The sequence below is a fragment of the Microplitis demolitor genome, chromosome 5, assembly GCF_026212275.2.
Source record: "Microplitis demolitor isolate Queensland-Clemson2020A chromosome 5, iyMicDemo2.1a, whole genome shotgun sequence".
NCBI lineage: Eukaryota > Metazoa > Arthropoda > Insecta > Hymenoptera > Braconidae > Microplitis > Microplitis demolitor.
In genome coordinates, this window is record NC_068549.1 from 2,223,386 (window position 1) to 2,239,236 (window position 15,851).

At 30.0% G+C, this 15,851-nt stretch overlaps 2 protein-coding genes across 2 annotated transcripts; one reads left to right on the plus strand and one right to left on the minus strand.

Moving 5' to 3' along the window:
• Positions 1 to 325: 325 nt before the first annotated feature.
• LOC103569359 (hairy/enhancer-of-split related with YRPW motif protein 1) lies at positions 326 to 7,249 on the plus strand. The gene is made up of 3 exons (XM_014441568.2): positions 326 to 1,204; positions 3,450 to 3,664; positions 6,335 to 7,249. Exons 1-3 carry the CDS (start codon positions 606 to 608, stop codon positions 6,730 to 6,732), a joined length of 1,212 nt encoding a protein of 403 aa, XP_014297054.1. The 5' UTR covers positions 326 to 605; the 3' UTR covers positions 6,733 to 7,249.
• A 2,843-nt stretch (positions 7,250 to 10,092) lies between these two features.
• Positions 10,093 to 11,048, minus strand: LOC103569360 (uncharacterized). Its single transcript, XM_008546637.2, has 2 exons — positions 10,715 to 11,048; positions 10,093 to 10,588 (listed from the first exon to the last, which is right to left on the minus strand). Exons 1-2 carry the CDS (start codon positions 10,757 to 10,759, stop codon positions 10,214 to 10,216), a joined length of 420 nt encoding a protein of 139 aa, XP_008544859.1. The 5' UTR covers positions 10,760 to 11,048; the 3' UTR covers positions 10,093 to 10,213.
• Positions 11,049 to 15,851: the final 4,803 nt, after the last annotated feature.

Below are 15,851 nucleotides of genomic sequence, written 5' to 3' on the forward strand. Positions count from 1 at the left end.
CCCCTATCAAAAATTATGACACGCGTTCCCACGAAATCGTGCCCCTACTCTCTGGATCTCTTCCCCTAGCCGGGCACCTAACCAGTATCCTAAACACGTAATTCGTCCAGATACTGTTCTTCAATACTTACTAACATTACACACACACACTGTAAAAACCATGTGCATACTGGCACACATGTTTCAGTCTTTCAGTGCGTACACAGTACCCCATATCCAGCGAAATCCCCACCACGACCACCACGTGGCGAGCGTACGCATTTTCTCCCTTCCTCCGATCCTCGTGACCGTAGGTTAGGTCGTGTGTCGTGCTCGTCCTCCCGCACACGACATACGTTTGCCGCCACGCGACCGGTCCGCACGTAGTCCAGAATATACGCACTCTCAACTTGCTCTTACTTTTGCGTCTAAGTTCAAGTCCATCCACTATCCTAGTAATTTTAATCAGCGTTCATAATTATTACCACCATATCCAAGTGCCTCGGACGTGCTTTCATTTTTTAAAAATTTTAAAAAATACATATCAACTATTTGTGACCGTTCCCATACGTGTTAAGTGTGAACTGAAGTGTTGATTAATTTTATTGGTCAAGAAAAAATATAAAATGTGGCGTGTAGTGGTAGCAAGATCAGATGACAACAGCACTCTGCTGTCATCAGAAATATCAACGAGCACAGTGGGACCGGGTCATCATCTGTCAAGTATACCTGGACCACCAGCAGGTCATCATTATTATCCGACTTATCCACCACCACCTCCCCCACCGCCACCTCATCACGCGTATCAACCTCAGCATGACATGCGCCATGATATGAGACCTGATCCTCATCTCAGACCTGAGCTAAGACACCAAGAGATGCTGAGACCTGATTTACATCATCGGCAGGATATGAGGAATGACAGTATGAGACAAGACATGAGAAATGACAGCATGAGACAGGACATGAGACACGATTTGAATGTTCAGGGCCACCATGGAGACTTAAATGCTGGTGGAATGAGACAACAGAGCCAACATGATTTAACTGAGCTGAGACCTAGTCACGAATTGCCGGAACTTAAAATTGACGGACCGGAATTGAGGAGTCGGAGTGATTCCCAGCAGCAACAACAGCAGCAAGGGCATCAGCAGAGAAATTTAAAGAGGACTATGAGTGACTCTGATTGTGATGACGTTTTTTCAGAAGAAAGTGGCAAAGAACCGTAAGTTTATTTTTTTTATTTTTTCGAGCAAAACAAATCAATCGGATAATTGATGATAATAAAAGTGATAAATGTCAATGGAAAATTTTTTACAAAAACAATTACTCGATTTGATAACAAGTAATTAAGAGTACGGTAATTACTTTTAAATAAAACTGTTAGAGTTATTTTATTTTTAAATTTTATCGGTAATTAAAGAAGCTGTGTGTTGGTTTAAATTGATAATGGAAATTTTTTTACACTTTAAATTCAAGGACTAATTGAAGTTTAATGAAACGACACTGATAGAAGGATTTCTTAGTATTAAAAAAGATTTGTTAAGATTTAACAAATCATTTCTTAAACATCATTTTTTTGTATTTAATAAATATTTCTTAGCATCTAATAAACGATTTCTTTCCATTTGAAAAATGATTTATTAGTATTTAATAAATCACTTTTTAACATTTAATGAATCACTTTTTAATAATTAATAAATGAATATTCTATATTTAATATATTTTTTATTATTTGAACAAATTTTTTTTTATATTTAAGAAATTATCTATTAACTTATTTATCAAAATTTAATTCATAAAATCACACAGTTCAAGAATATATATCTATATATGTTTTTGCATGCAGCTACACACATTCATTAATATTTATATTTATAAACAAAAATAACTAAAACAGCCATCGTATAAAATTTTCTGTTCTTTTAATTTCAAAATACAATTTCATAGTAATTAACACTATAACTAGAATAAACAAATTAAAATTTCTTATATTAAACTATGCTGAGAAATAACATAAAATCCGTTTGATAGTGCATGTGATTTTAATGGTTTTATATTTGATTAAAATTGAACTGAATAAAACTAACAAGGCTTTCATATTTTCATATTTATAATATGGATGACAATTTACAAAACACTTCTGATATAAATATTATTTAAGTATATGAGAGCTTCAGTTGTAAGTTACGTTTACACACACACATCTAGCTCTTTTAATACGTGTACACCACTACAAGCTCGTGTGTATCCCTCTACCGACAAATTCGTCTAAGAAATATTTATTAAATATTAACAAGCCTTGTTTGGTGCTAACAAATATTTCTTTTATGTTAATAAGGCTTTGTTAGCATTAAAAATATTTCTTAATAATAAAGAAGTTACTTATTTCATTATAATAAATATTGTTAATAATTACTAAATATTTGTTAAATCCAAAAAAGTCAATTGAGAAAAATTTAATAAATCAATTTATTACTCCTAAACAAATCCTTCTATCAGTGGATAAAATTTTACAAGTAATGAGATATTTAATTGGTAAAAAATATTTTTGGATGAATTGTAAAAGTGACGGTTCAATTGAGGAAAAAAATTTTTTTTTTTGCAGACATTATTGCGCAGAAAGTTGTTACTGCGAATTTACTAGTCTTCGCTTGATACAAAAAAATATGTTCTTTTAATTCTTATAAATAGAATAAAAATTTAATTCAATTAATTCACAACATTAGTAGTAAATAAATTATAATTTTGGAGTTACTTATTGTGGTCAATAATTGAGGCTCAGTTTTTTATGTTTATATGAATTAGAAATAATTAAATAGTATAGAATTTTAATAAAAAGTATCAGGGTACAATAGAATTAATTATTGCTACGAAATTGAGAGTATATATTTTCATTTGAATTTTGGTTTTATTTATTATACATGTATATATTTTATGAATATTCATAAGTCATTTGTATATTTGTCCGTTGCTTTATAGACTTACAACAGGCGCAATCAACTTGTCATTGTTATAAAATGCTAATAATTAGTCTAGAGTAGAAAAAAAAACTTTTTCTTAAATTTCAATATTTGTAATTTTAATTTTTTATTATTTACAACCGCACAATCAATAAAAATAATTATTTTTTACCAAGCAAATACTCAAAAATATTTTTCAATATTTCAAAACAAAAATTGCCGCTTAATTATTCAAAATATCAAAAACTTTAATGAAACCTTTTTTTTTCACTCTTTAAATTTTCTACAAAAATGGTCTCATTGATTTTTTTCCTCCAGTCAATATTTTGAGTTCCAGAACCTTTACAAGAGTTTCAAAAAAATTTCTTTCAATTTGGAAGTTTAAATTTTTAAAAAACTCAAATGTTGTAAATTAATTTTGATTAATTTTTTATTGGAATAAAAAAATGCAAAATAAAAAAAATGAAAAATAATTTGAATATTTAAATATAAATGAATTATTTTTAGTTGCAATTCACCTGGTGGTGATTCTTGTCAGCACACATCCCGCAAGCGTAGACGTGGAATGATTGAAAAGAAGCGACGTGATAGAATAAATGCATCTCTTGGTGAATTACGGCGTTTAGTACCAGCGGCCGCGCGTGATCCACACTCGGGAAAACTCGAGAAAGCCGAAATACTACAGCTAACTGTTGAACATCTGAGGACCTTGAGAAATAAAGGTAAATATCACGTTATTCAATCTCTTCACCCGTTAAATATAATCTTTATTATTATCATTATGTATTAAAAAACCTGATGCAAGTCCTTGCGTAACGGATTTTTTTGAAGGACACGCGGAAGTAGTTCTCAAAATTTTTATACCCACCCATTGCTAAGTTGCGTATGAATGGTGTTTTTTTCTCGAGAAGAAAACTGAATGAGTTTTTGAAAATTGAAGGCTGAGCTCAAGACCTTCACGCCTACGGTATTTTTTATATATATATATATATATATATATATATATATATATATATATATATATATATATATATATATATATATATATATATATATATATATAATCTTGAGTTTGTGTTTTGCTCAACCGGAAGACACCTGTTGACCGCCTAAGGGATTTTTAAGAGACATTAAATTCAAAAAAGACCGTAACTGTAATTTTTTTATTTAGATTTCTGTAACCGTATTGCCATCTGTTATTTACCGCAACTGTTTATATTTTTATTTTTTATTTTAAATATAAAAAATTCATTAATTAATTAAAAATTTTTTTATTCAATAAATCAAAATATAAATAACTTTTTTAATTAATTAAATTTTTTTACATCTAATTTTTGATAAATTTAGTTTGTGTAAAAAAAACTTTTAATGGCTTACACAATTTTTATTTTTTTTGGAACAGAAAAAAAAGGATTTTTTGGTGCGAAAAATTTTTCACCGTTCCAAGCAAATGTTTATTTTCAATTTCTTGGAAAAAGTAAAAATTTTTTGCTCCAAGAAATCCTTTTTTCTGTGGATTAAAAAAAAATTTATTTGGTAATTAATTAATTAATTAAAAGAAAATAAAAATTATGGTGAACATAAATATTATGGTTGAGAATGAATGTAATGTTTTTAAAAATAATTATTTGAATGGTCTCACGAGTTCCGATTTCTCTACTCGTGGTATTGGTTTGTAACTAGCGGAGTCCTACCAGGAAGTTGGTGGTCCTGACGAATTAAAAGCAATAGAAAATAAGAAGCAGGTGCTGTAGCCAGCACCCTGAGCAGTAGTTCGGTCTTGGTTATAATATTTTTGCTGTACTGAGTATGGGATCCTGTGGGAAGCGAGGAGGAAGTCAACAACTCTTCCGAGTGGCGTTCCCACGATTGACGTACACACATTGCACGAAATATTACTGCCTATATATATGTGTATATATATTTTCGAGAGCGATAGTTTGGTAGGGGAACTGTCCGAGTGGAGTATGGAGAATATCAATGCGGTGTGAGTGAGGGAGAGTAAGAGTGAGAGTGAGAAAAAAGACCGAGGGGTGGGAGCTCCCCCTCAGGCACCCCATGAAAATGAGTCGAGAACTACACACTACTGGTGCTGAGTGTAGCAGAGGTGCCACTCTGTGTAGGGCAGATGCAGAGCCGCTCTGTGGGAAACCAGCAGCGATCCTATTGCTTCGTGATCATTTTTACTCATTTCATTTTAAATTTATACACACACCCCAGAAGCCACTTTTTTAAATTAACCCAATGAAAATAAATGTAAACCAAAACACTTAACTATTTTTATTAAAAAAAAAAAAAAAACAAAAAATTGCCCTTGCATTAATTAATTAATTTAGCATGATAGTGAAGTTAGCCGACGTCTAATTTTTGAATTATTTTTTAAACAATAAATTATAAAATAAAAATATTTGAAAAAATTACACTTGTAGTTTTTTAAATTTTCTACATGTGCATTTTTTTAATTTTTTTTTTTTTTAATTGAATTGTCAAAAAAAAAATCGAAAATTATCTACTAACTTTAGGCTCATTTAAATTAATAATTTTGAATAAAATGATCACTAAAAATTTTGAAAATTATTTTTCTACAAAAAATGAACAAAGAGTTTCCACTTGAAAAATCAGTTTCATTATTGTTCCATTTTCAGTAAACTCTAGTATATTAAAAAAAAAGAAAAAAAACATATGTATGATTTTTAGGATTTATGCTAAAATTATCCATGCTCGATCAAGTATGAAAAGCGAAAGAAAATTTTCTCACAAGGCTCATGCTCAGGGGTTGATTAGGATGGGTTTATTATACAGGCGCCCATTTTGCAGTGATGCAGCCGGCAAACTAAACGGGAGACAGGTAGCGTGGGAACCATTTAGACCCCCATAGATCCCAACCAGACACATTAGTCCACAGCACACATCCCCATACACACACTCTTACATATAAATACATTAAGTCCTCGTGCATATGACAGTCAATAGCAAAAGTGTCCCATGCACGAAAATACATTCCCCTTTAACTTTTATTTATTTTTTCTCATTCACTTGATCAGTCCACAGCCACAACTCGTAGCTCAGAGTCTAGAGAGAGATAAAAACCCGTCAAGGGAATTGAGGGGATTATCGTGGCCTGTTAAATGACAAATCTAATTTAATAGTCCTATCCCACTTGTAACTGCACACGAAATAAAACCAAAACTCATTTATCCCGCCGTTATTTTATAACTATTTTTTATCACCCATACCGCCAACACCCTCCAGACTCTAGAATTTATTAAAATGCCCCAGCAAAATAAAATATTTTTTTAATTTACGTCCAATCGGCTCGTAATTTTTCTACTTGTATTATATTTAAACAAAACAGTCTAGTGAATTTATAAATAAAACCAAAAATATTCCAGGTCCAGAGGGTTATGACACAACAAAATTGGCGATGGATTACCACGCAGTGGGGTGGGGCGAGTGCGCCGCTGAAGTTGGACGTTATCTGGTGACAATGGAAGGCCTTGATGAACGTGATCCTCTGAGATTACGTTTGCTGTCTCATCTGCAGAGTTTTCATCGTGAGCACCCGCCTAGTAATACATCATCGATTCCACCTACTGGTTCAATCACCGCGACGTCAACCGGATCTGTTAATTATGAAGGAATGACTGGGGGTAATGGAATGCCGCCAGGTACTGGAGTACCTCCGCTCATTGGAGGGGGTGCGATCGGCTGGGGACAATATCCTGGTCAGTATCCCCAGCAGCAGCACGGAAAACCTTATCGACCTTGGGGTGCTGAGTTGGCTTACTAATAACAATAATCATAATAATTATTATTATTGTTGCTGTTACATGAAAAAATTTGAGGAGAGAAAGCCAGTGAATAAACAGCGGATGGTTTATTTATTTAATCCTCTTTAAAATTTACTCCATTCGGATTTTAATAAAATCCAGATCACTCTGAAATTACTCCGCTGATAAAACTCCGAAACTCTCAGTAACGGAGTGAATTTGAATTCAAATAAAATTCGAATTTCCCTCAAATTTTTTTCAGTGCGTCTTCGTACAAAATCTGCTACCAATAGCACGTGTATATATTTAATTATTTTTTAAGAGTGATAATAATTTTTTAGTCATAACTTGTACCTAAGTGTGGAGATTTTTTATTTTATTTTAATTTAATTATTATTAGTATTATCTATAATTTATTGTCAGTAATGAGACTCTTGTACAGTGTAATTAATTATAATTTTTTTTGTAAATATTTATGTGAGTCTCCGGATTAATTTTAAATAAATTATATAAATATAAATATATTTATAGAGAATAATAAAGTGCCATTTAAAAATAAATAAATTATTATATATTTATAATTAAAAGTGTAAAGTATTTTTTGCAATATGTTTTTGAATTAAAAATAAAAATTGTATTTTTAATTACAGAATAAAATTTTATAAGTAATGAAGATAATTGCAATTAAATTTAAAAAAAAACATTATCTTTTTTTTTACTATATAATACTGAAATTTCAGTTGACCTGGTATTTTTTCAGCAAAAAAAATGTATTTATTTTTATTCTTTTCTCATGTTAAATTACCCCTTTATATCCCATTCAGTTTTCTCTCTATTATTCCGCGTTTCTGGGCACTATATTTTTTTACCATTCCAACTTGTTTGGAATAATAATCCTCAAAGTTGGAAAGCAATGGCCGTACGAATTCCCGGGTTAAACAAAATATGAAATATTGTCGAGGGGAAGAGGGTAAACCGGTTCTAATTAACAACTTGCAATAAGTAGAATACAATCTTTGCACCCCCATCGGCATCTTTTTATTTTGAACGCAAAACCATCCAATTTGCTCGAATATTCTTCACCCCACTACTTTGCTCGCCACGTGTCTATTATTCGGCCCTTACTTAATTTTACATTTACATTTTGACATCATTTATTTTTTTAATTTTACTCATTATTATTTTATAGTTAGACTTTTACTTCACTTTGGGTCTACTCAAACCTACATATATTTTTGATAATTAACTCCATAATTATTATTATTATTTTATTTCAAAATCACTATCGTACATAATTATAAATTAGATAAATTATTAGATTAACGATTTTTCTTTTTAAATTGAGAAAAAGGAGGACAGTATTTTGAATTTTTTTACTTAAGGGGAACCACTAGTGTAATTGCCTAAAAAAATATGATTTTTGGGAATTTTTTTTTGAGAAAACTACTGCATGGAGTGTTTTAATGTTTAAAGGATATATAATGAGTACAAGATTTAATTTTTGTACCAAAAAATTTAAAATTTTGCGGGTTATTCACAATCTCTTACCGCCCAAAAAAAAAGTCCCCCACTGTACTGATAGCAACCTTCCGGTGCATGAAATAAAAAAAAAACCAAAAAGTTTATTAAACTAGAAGACATTTTTCGTACCATGACCCTCGATCGAACGGACAAATTTAAATTTAAAAAAATGGCGGGGTTTTTAACAAAAAAATTCAAATTTTCCGCGAAAATTTGATGATGTTTGACCTGTTCTATTGTCGTAAAAAAATAAATTTTGACGAAAACGTAGCCCAAGTTTCAAAATATTATTTTTTTTTTTCATGTTTTCAATAAATTAAAAAAAATATAATTATTTATGTATAAATTCAAGTGGGAAATACTAATTCCATAATTTAATAATAGTAAGAAATTAATTTTTTTTTCTTACATATTCAAATATCACATAATAAAATACCAGTATGAATATCACGGGATGGTATTACGTTAAAATGTCAGTCAAAATATGATATTTGGTCTAGTTCTATTGTGACTGTAATATTTTATCGTAATTTCAAAATTTTTTTAGCACCAATGCAAAAAAAAAAATTCTTTTATTAATACTGAAGTTAAATAAAAAAAAATTAGCACTTGATATTCATGAAGTGCATCCATTAAATCATTCAACTACAAAATACTAAAAAAATATTGCTGTCAAAAAAATAATTGTTTTTATTATAAAATGAATATAATCAGCGAAATCAAAACCGATTGATTAACTCGAATACTGTAAATATGAACCACTAAATAAATATCAAGCCCTTGTAAATCTTTTTTAATTAAAAAAGCTATCGAACTTGAAAAATAAATCAGTAAAATAAATTTTTTTCACTCCACTAAATAAATAAATTTATAAAAAACTTTTAGTCAATAAAAATAAATGAAGCCCTGAAAAAAAAACAGGACAATAAAAAAAAATGAAACAGGAATAAAATAACTCTAAAATAATTATGGAAGATTTATCATAATTTATTGGAGCTCATTGTAAACTTTCACAGCCGTAATACAAAATAACTTATCATTTATCATACAATATTTAAAATTTATTAAGATTTATATGGACATACAAATATCTACTAACTAAAAATATGACAAGTAAATGATTTTATTAATTAGTTTTAAATGGCTACAAGCCACTGATATTTACACTTAATTCGCACGTGTATCGTTGATATTTCAGACCCTCCTCAATCTACGTCATAGTCAGATAAATATAACATATATGTATAATTTTGCTCAGTGACGTTCGATAATTTTAAAATAAATTCATTGACGTCATCCATACACCACCATATATATTCATACATTAAATATACACATATATATCAGGGATGTTTGAGTCGATTTGCATCCAACCGAATATAACTATCAAAAGTCAAAACGAATAATTTGAATTTTCTAACTATTCAATTCGAATTAGAAAATTTCGATCAACTTTCAAATATATAATGTGAACTTATTTGTTTGACGTTACCAAAAGTAATCTCGTAATTCGTGTCTGAGATCTACTACCCTTGAAAAAAATTTGAATTATATAAAAAATATCACAATTTTGTCATTAAAAAAAAATTCAAATTATTCGTAAAGTTTTGAATAATTCAAAAATTTATAAATGACGCGTAAGTTCAAATTATTCGCACACCTCTAATATATATATATATTTTAATTATCAATTAAATTAATTAATAAATTATTGCTTAAGTCTGTGCCAAAATAATAGGCGTTGAGCAAAATAAAAGTAACAATTCATTGTTTTTTTTTCGTTGGACATGTAGGCTAATAATTATCAATAAATATAAATATATATATATATAAGTAATAAATTTAAGGAAAGTGATTTTTTCATTGATATCGATAATTAATACTCATTAGTAATTAAAATACTTAAAATTACATATACATGTAGACTAGATATTAGGAAAAATGATTAAAAAATTTCCGTATAAAAAAAAGTAGCTTTGGTTAAATGATCATTTCATTTTCGCGGTTTTCATTCTTTTGATTTTCATGCTCAATGCAGTAGCAGCACATTGAGTTGCACTCGTCGAAACCCTCCATTATGTAGGTTACATATGTATCGATACTGTGAGTGTCAAGCGACGAGAGGGACCAGGACAATGATGTGACCTCGGGCTCGATGTATGTCACTGTCCATCCTGGTACTGCTGTCGTCACCAGCTCACATGGTACCTGGTTGTTACCATCGCAATTACTGCGGCCATTATTACTGTGATTGCCACTATAATTATTGATATTAAGCTGCGGGTTTATTAGTCTCGGCTGTTTCTGCTGCGATTTTGTCACCACCCGACTTTTCGTTGATAATTTTTTAATCGCCTAAAAAATATTAACATTAATTTTTAAAAATTCACTTGTTCACAATTAATTTTTTTTATTCAAATTTTTAAAAAAATTCCAATTTACTGAGACTATTTTCTATTTTTAAAAATAAAAATAATTTACCTTTAGGATTCTCCTTCCGGATTCAGTGAGAGCTTTCTTGAACATTCTCCTGGTTTATCGATCCTGTGGTGGAATTGCGACTACTAGGAACTCGCCCTTTTTTCCTCCAGTCCTCAGTTACACGGTAAAAAAATATATTTCACAGTTGTGAAGTTAAAGCACGGCCGGGCTTGATCAAAGCGTAACCGTGTAAACAAAAGCTTTATATCAATATCTGTATATATATATTTATGTTAATATTTATGTGTATGTATAGTAGGACGCGAATCAATAGAGTAAATAAATAAGACGTCGGCGATTATTGATGAGTAACAAAATAAATAGAGATGCGAATGTCGCGACGCCCGACGTCGTAATGCTGGCTCTTAGCTAAACGAGGCTCCTATTTATAACCTCGAGAGTTGAGCCAGAACACCGCGACTCCCGCTTATCAGAAAAGCCAGGCGCGGTAACCCCTGACTAGTCGGGTCACTGTCTAAGGGTAGGGGCTGGGCTGCCTCATGTTACTTTTAATATTTCAAAGTGTTGGTGCCCTACATTACCAATAATTACATTTGTCTATATAAATATACATATTCATATATATTTATTTTGTTTTCATTAAATTACCATATTAATAGACAAAATTTAATAAAACTTCTATGTATAAATAATATTCAAATTTTAAAACTTTAAAAAGACAAAGTTTAATTGAGACGCGGATGACATGATCCGAAATTAAAGTCGAGCTCGCAGGCTGGTAAAACACCACCGGTAATTTAAAGTTTGTAGGAATAATGGAGAACATGAACGAATAAGAGAGAATATTATTTTTCAGTTTTGTTCTTGCTTTAATTTTTATGAGCTGTCTGAGTGTGAGTGTGCGGTCTCGATGCTCGGGTTGTCTAGATTAAAAAATAACTCAATTAATGCTTTAAGTCTTTGCATTCGTCGGTCATAAGCTAGAGTTGGTAATAATTTAAAATTATTGATTAAAACAAGTTATTATTTATTTAAAAACTTTAATCTTTGTGTATGTATGGATACAGTATGTACTAGTTTTTTAATATTACACGGGAGATTATAGTTATTTTTAGACATTATTTGAATTTTAGAGCAATGAAGTTGCTGGAGTTAATTTTTTATTTATTTGAAATTTTAGTGCAATTATTAACTCATTTGTTTTTCATTTATTGAGCTCTCATTAAACTTAATTTTTATTCCAGATGACTGATATAAATTTTTAATAAAATTAAAAAAAAAGTTTTGGAGTTATTCCATTTCACAAAAATTTTTTTTCTACTCCGTGAAAAACCGGGAGTTATTATGGATTTTGTTTAAATTCAAATTCACTCCGATTCGGAATTAATTTATTATACTGGTTAGCCGACGGTTAATGATTTTTGGACTTGTTTTTAAAAAACAAATTATAAAAAAAAAAATATTCCAAAAAATTGCACTTATAGTTTTTAAAATTTTCTACGTGTGCATATTTTTAGTTTTTTTTTTTTTTTGTAATTTATATGTTGAAAAAAAATCTGGAAATTACTAATTGTCAGCTAACTTCAGGATCATAATTAAATGCCAATAATTTTTGGACTTCTTTTTAAAAAACAAATTATAAAAAAAAAAATATTCCAAAAAATTGCACTTATAGTTTTTAAAATTTTCTGCATGCGCATATTTTTAGTTTTTTTTTTTTTTTGTAATTTATACTTTGAAAAAAAATCTGAAAATTACTAATTGTCAGCTAACTTCAGGATCACAATTAAATGATAATAATTTTTGGACTTTTTTTTAAAAAATAAATTATAAAATTAATTTTACTCCGAACCGGAGTTTCAAAATTACAATAAACTCTTTTTGGGAGTAAATTTTACTCCAAGGGCATTTAAATAAATAATCATCCGCTCCGCATTTACTCTGGATTTAAAATTTAATTAAAGTCTCTATTCATTCCCACTCCGTAAATTCATAATTTATTGCCAACAAAAAATAAAAATAATTTCCAAAGATACTAATGTTGGAAAAAGCAATAGAGTATTTTTAAAAATACGCGGGGGACAAGAAACCGAGGGGCAAACGTACGCGTTAAATAAAAACCAACTCTGCGGTCTGAGCGTGTACGCATAACGAATTGTCCTGACATGTCCCTCGGGCCTGATGATGTGCGACCTGCACATCCACATTCGCCCATATGAGAGCACTCTGCTTCGAAAAGATGAAATTGCATGGAATATTGGATTAGCATGAGATTGATCGAGTCTCTATACAGAGTATTTTCATTCGATAAATTACTTGATCGCATAAAAAAAATCTCCTTGTTTCACTTATGTCCTCATCGTCATTTTCCCCATCCAATCTCGCCGACGATTCCAATAAATTATGCACGGGATGCTTCGTTTACCATAAACTCAATTCGCATCAATCAAAATTTCATTAGCAATCCAAAAATAATCACATCAGCTCATTTAAATTTTATCAATAAAAATCTCCGCAATTTAATTTATCAGTAAAAAATATTTAAAAATTAATCCCGTAACCCAGAATTCCACCGCAAACTTCACATGACTGACACACTTTTACTTTGACACCGTCTTAACAATTTCGCAGCGCAAAGTGCCAGACAATTTTCTTCAACACGCGACAAACACGCGACAACACGCGTCATAGTCGCGTGTTAATAAACTCAAAGACCATTTTTGCCTTTGATCACTTCTTCCCACACGATTTTATCATTTAATATTCTTCTATATTTATACCCACATCCTATCAATAATTAATTAACGAACTACTTAATTAATTAATCCCCCACACCCGCTTAATTAAAAATAATAAATTACCTTAATCAAAATTAATTATTTTAAAATCACTCGCAATTTAAAATCCAGCATTTACTCTATTTACTGAATTACTAACAGGTAAATTATTCAAGCGCTTTAAATATTAATGAATAAATAAATTAATTTAGTAAGTAATTAAAAAATTATAAAAAAATAGTAATTAAGTTTAATGAAGGGATTAAATATTTAAATATAACTAGGCGCGTATTATTTTAAGCTCTTTTGTGATGAGCTAAACAAAATTTGAAGCTACGTAATGAAAGCTCACTAAATACACTATGCAACTAAATGTAATAGTAATGTACATATTTTATATATATATATATATGTGTATGCATAGTATGTAGAATATATACAATGGATATGGAAGAAAGAAATCTAAAGTAAATCGCGCTGATGGGTTTCCAGTTCCCGCGTAGTTGGCCGCGTGTTGACGCGTGCGTGAGTCGCGTGTGAGCGACGTCGTTCTCACGCGACGCCACGCGTCGTCCTTCGCCCTTGTCCTCTTTTTATATCTACAAAACTTTTATTCTTAATACTTTGTACAACACATATACATATACAAAGTACTAAAACTCCTCTTTCTCACTTAACTTTTATCCATTTTACCCATTCTCTTATTCGCTCTTAGCTCAAAGCCGCAGCAAAGACCCCCCTCGAGCGACCCAGACGTGAAATGACACGTGCCCGCTCCGAAAAAGGAAAAACTTATAATTGTCATAACATCGCCCTTTGCTTTTTCTTATTCTTTTGATCATTATTCTTAATCCGACCCCGCGTTTTTTTAAATTTATTTTTGAAAATTTCGCTGGGTCAAATTAATAACTTTTTTTTTTTTTATCTCTTTTATAGTATTCTCTGAAAGCTATAATAAATTTAAACTGTATAGAAAAGCGGGCAAGACGGGGTAATTAGGGAAATACAAAATTTTCGAGGACTCAAACACGCAAAAATTTTTTTTTTGATACTTAGAGTAAATAGAAAAAATTTTCAGTCAGCATTAAGAAAAATTTTATTTTTGCGGGAAAAATGGGTTACCCCCTAAAAAAGTAAAAAAAAAATTCTGGATAGTAAATAAATGGGATTACATAAATTTTTTTGTAAATAATTTATGTTAAGAAACAATTTTTAATAGTTTTTATCATAAAACCAAAGTGACTGACACTCGATTTTTGAAAAAGTTTAACAAAAAAAATTCAAAATGATATTCAATTATATTTACAAAAACGATTTTGAAATATTTAAAAAGAAAGAAATTTTTTTTTTTTCAATTTTAAGGGTACCCCGTTTTGCCCCCTATCTCATATATATCAGCATAATAACAATTTGAAATTGGAAATGATGTATAACGATCGGCGCGTGCCGTCACGTGTCTATGCGTTCAAATATTTTTTTTCATATTTTTTTTCTTTTTTTTTTAATATATATATATATGTATATAGTATTACACCGGTTCTTATTCTCATTTAGAACCGTACTGTGAGTATGTGGGAGTTAATGTACATGTTCATTCAAATAAAATAAGCCTCAGCTAATTGCGCGCTCGTTCCATTAGAGATTAAACTTCAAAAGAATATTCGTCCTCATATTTCGTCATATATATACCTATATGTGTATGTAGATACAGTATAGAAAAAGTAACAGACCAGCTCTCGATACCACTCCTATTACTCACCCCACTGGTTTAATTAAATGTTAAGAGAAAATAAAATACATAAACATAAATAATATTGATAATTATTTTTATTTGCTATAAAAATTGATTTGGGGACTAGTTTATTTAATTAATTAATTAAAAGTCAATATTGTTGCGAGCTTTAAGACTCGTCTTTGTCAAAAAATCACGTACAGTAAATTTGACGTTAAATTTTGAATAAAATAATTTATTAAAGGAAAGAAAAATAGTAATTGGAGTAAGTGAGGACCAGATTGAAAAATTTTTAATTTCGACCCGCCAAATTTATTAGCAGTCGAGTGTCGATGCGTGGGAATCACTCGAATTCGGACCTCACACGCGTCTAGCGCAAGAGAAAAGTTGTAACAAAATAAAGGGGCTGATCGAGGGTTAATGTGTGAGTGCGCACATAAAAAAAAGTTCAGTACCTAATCACTGATCAATCTATTTGATCAAAACTTTTACGTTCACTCATTTTTTTTAATACTCATCGCGCAAGTAATTATTCACTTGTGGTGAAGTAAAAATCAGATAAATTATTTTCAAAAAGTTAAAGATCTTAGTAATTTATTTTTTACAAATCACGACATTTACTCACGTATTTTTATTTTCTTTTTTTTTTATGGAAACTACGGTAGAA

Bases quoted from the DNA above. Each gene is read 5' to 3' on its own strand.
- LOC103569359 (XM_014441568.2), top strand. From the start codon at position 606: ATGTGGCGTGTAGTGGTAGCAAGATCAGATGACAACAGCACTCTGCTG. The intron at 1,205-3,449 runs GTAAGTTTATTT...AATTATTTTTAG, and splicing joins GAAGAAAGTGGCAAAGAACC to TTGCAATTCACCTGGTGGTG. The intron at 3,665-6,334 runs GTAAATATCACG...AAAATATTCCAG, and splicing joins GAGGACCTTGAGAAATAAAG to GTCCAGAGGGTTATGACACA.
- LOC103569360 (XM_008546637.2), bottom strand. From the start codon at position 10,759: ATGTTCAAGAAAGCTCTCACTGAATCCGGAAGGAGAATCCTAAAG. The intron at 10,589-10,714 runs GTAAATTATTTT...AATATTTTTTAG, and splicing joins CCGGAAGGAGAATCCTAAAG to GCGATTAAAAAATTATCAAC.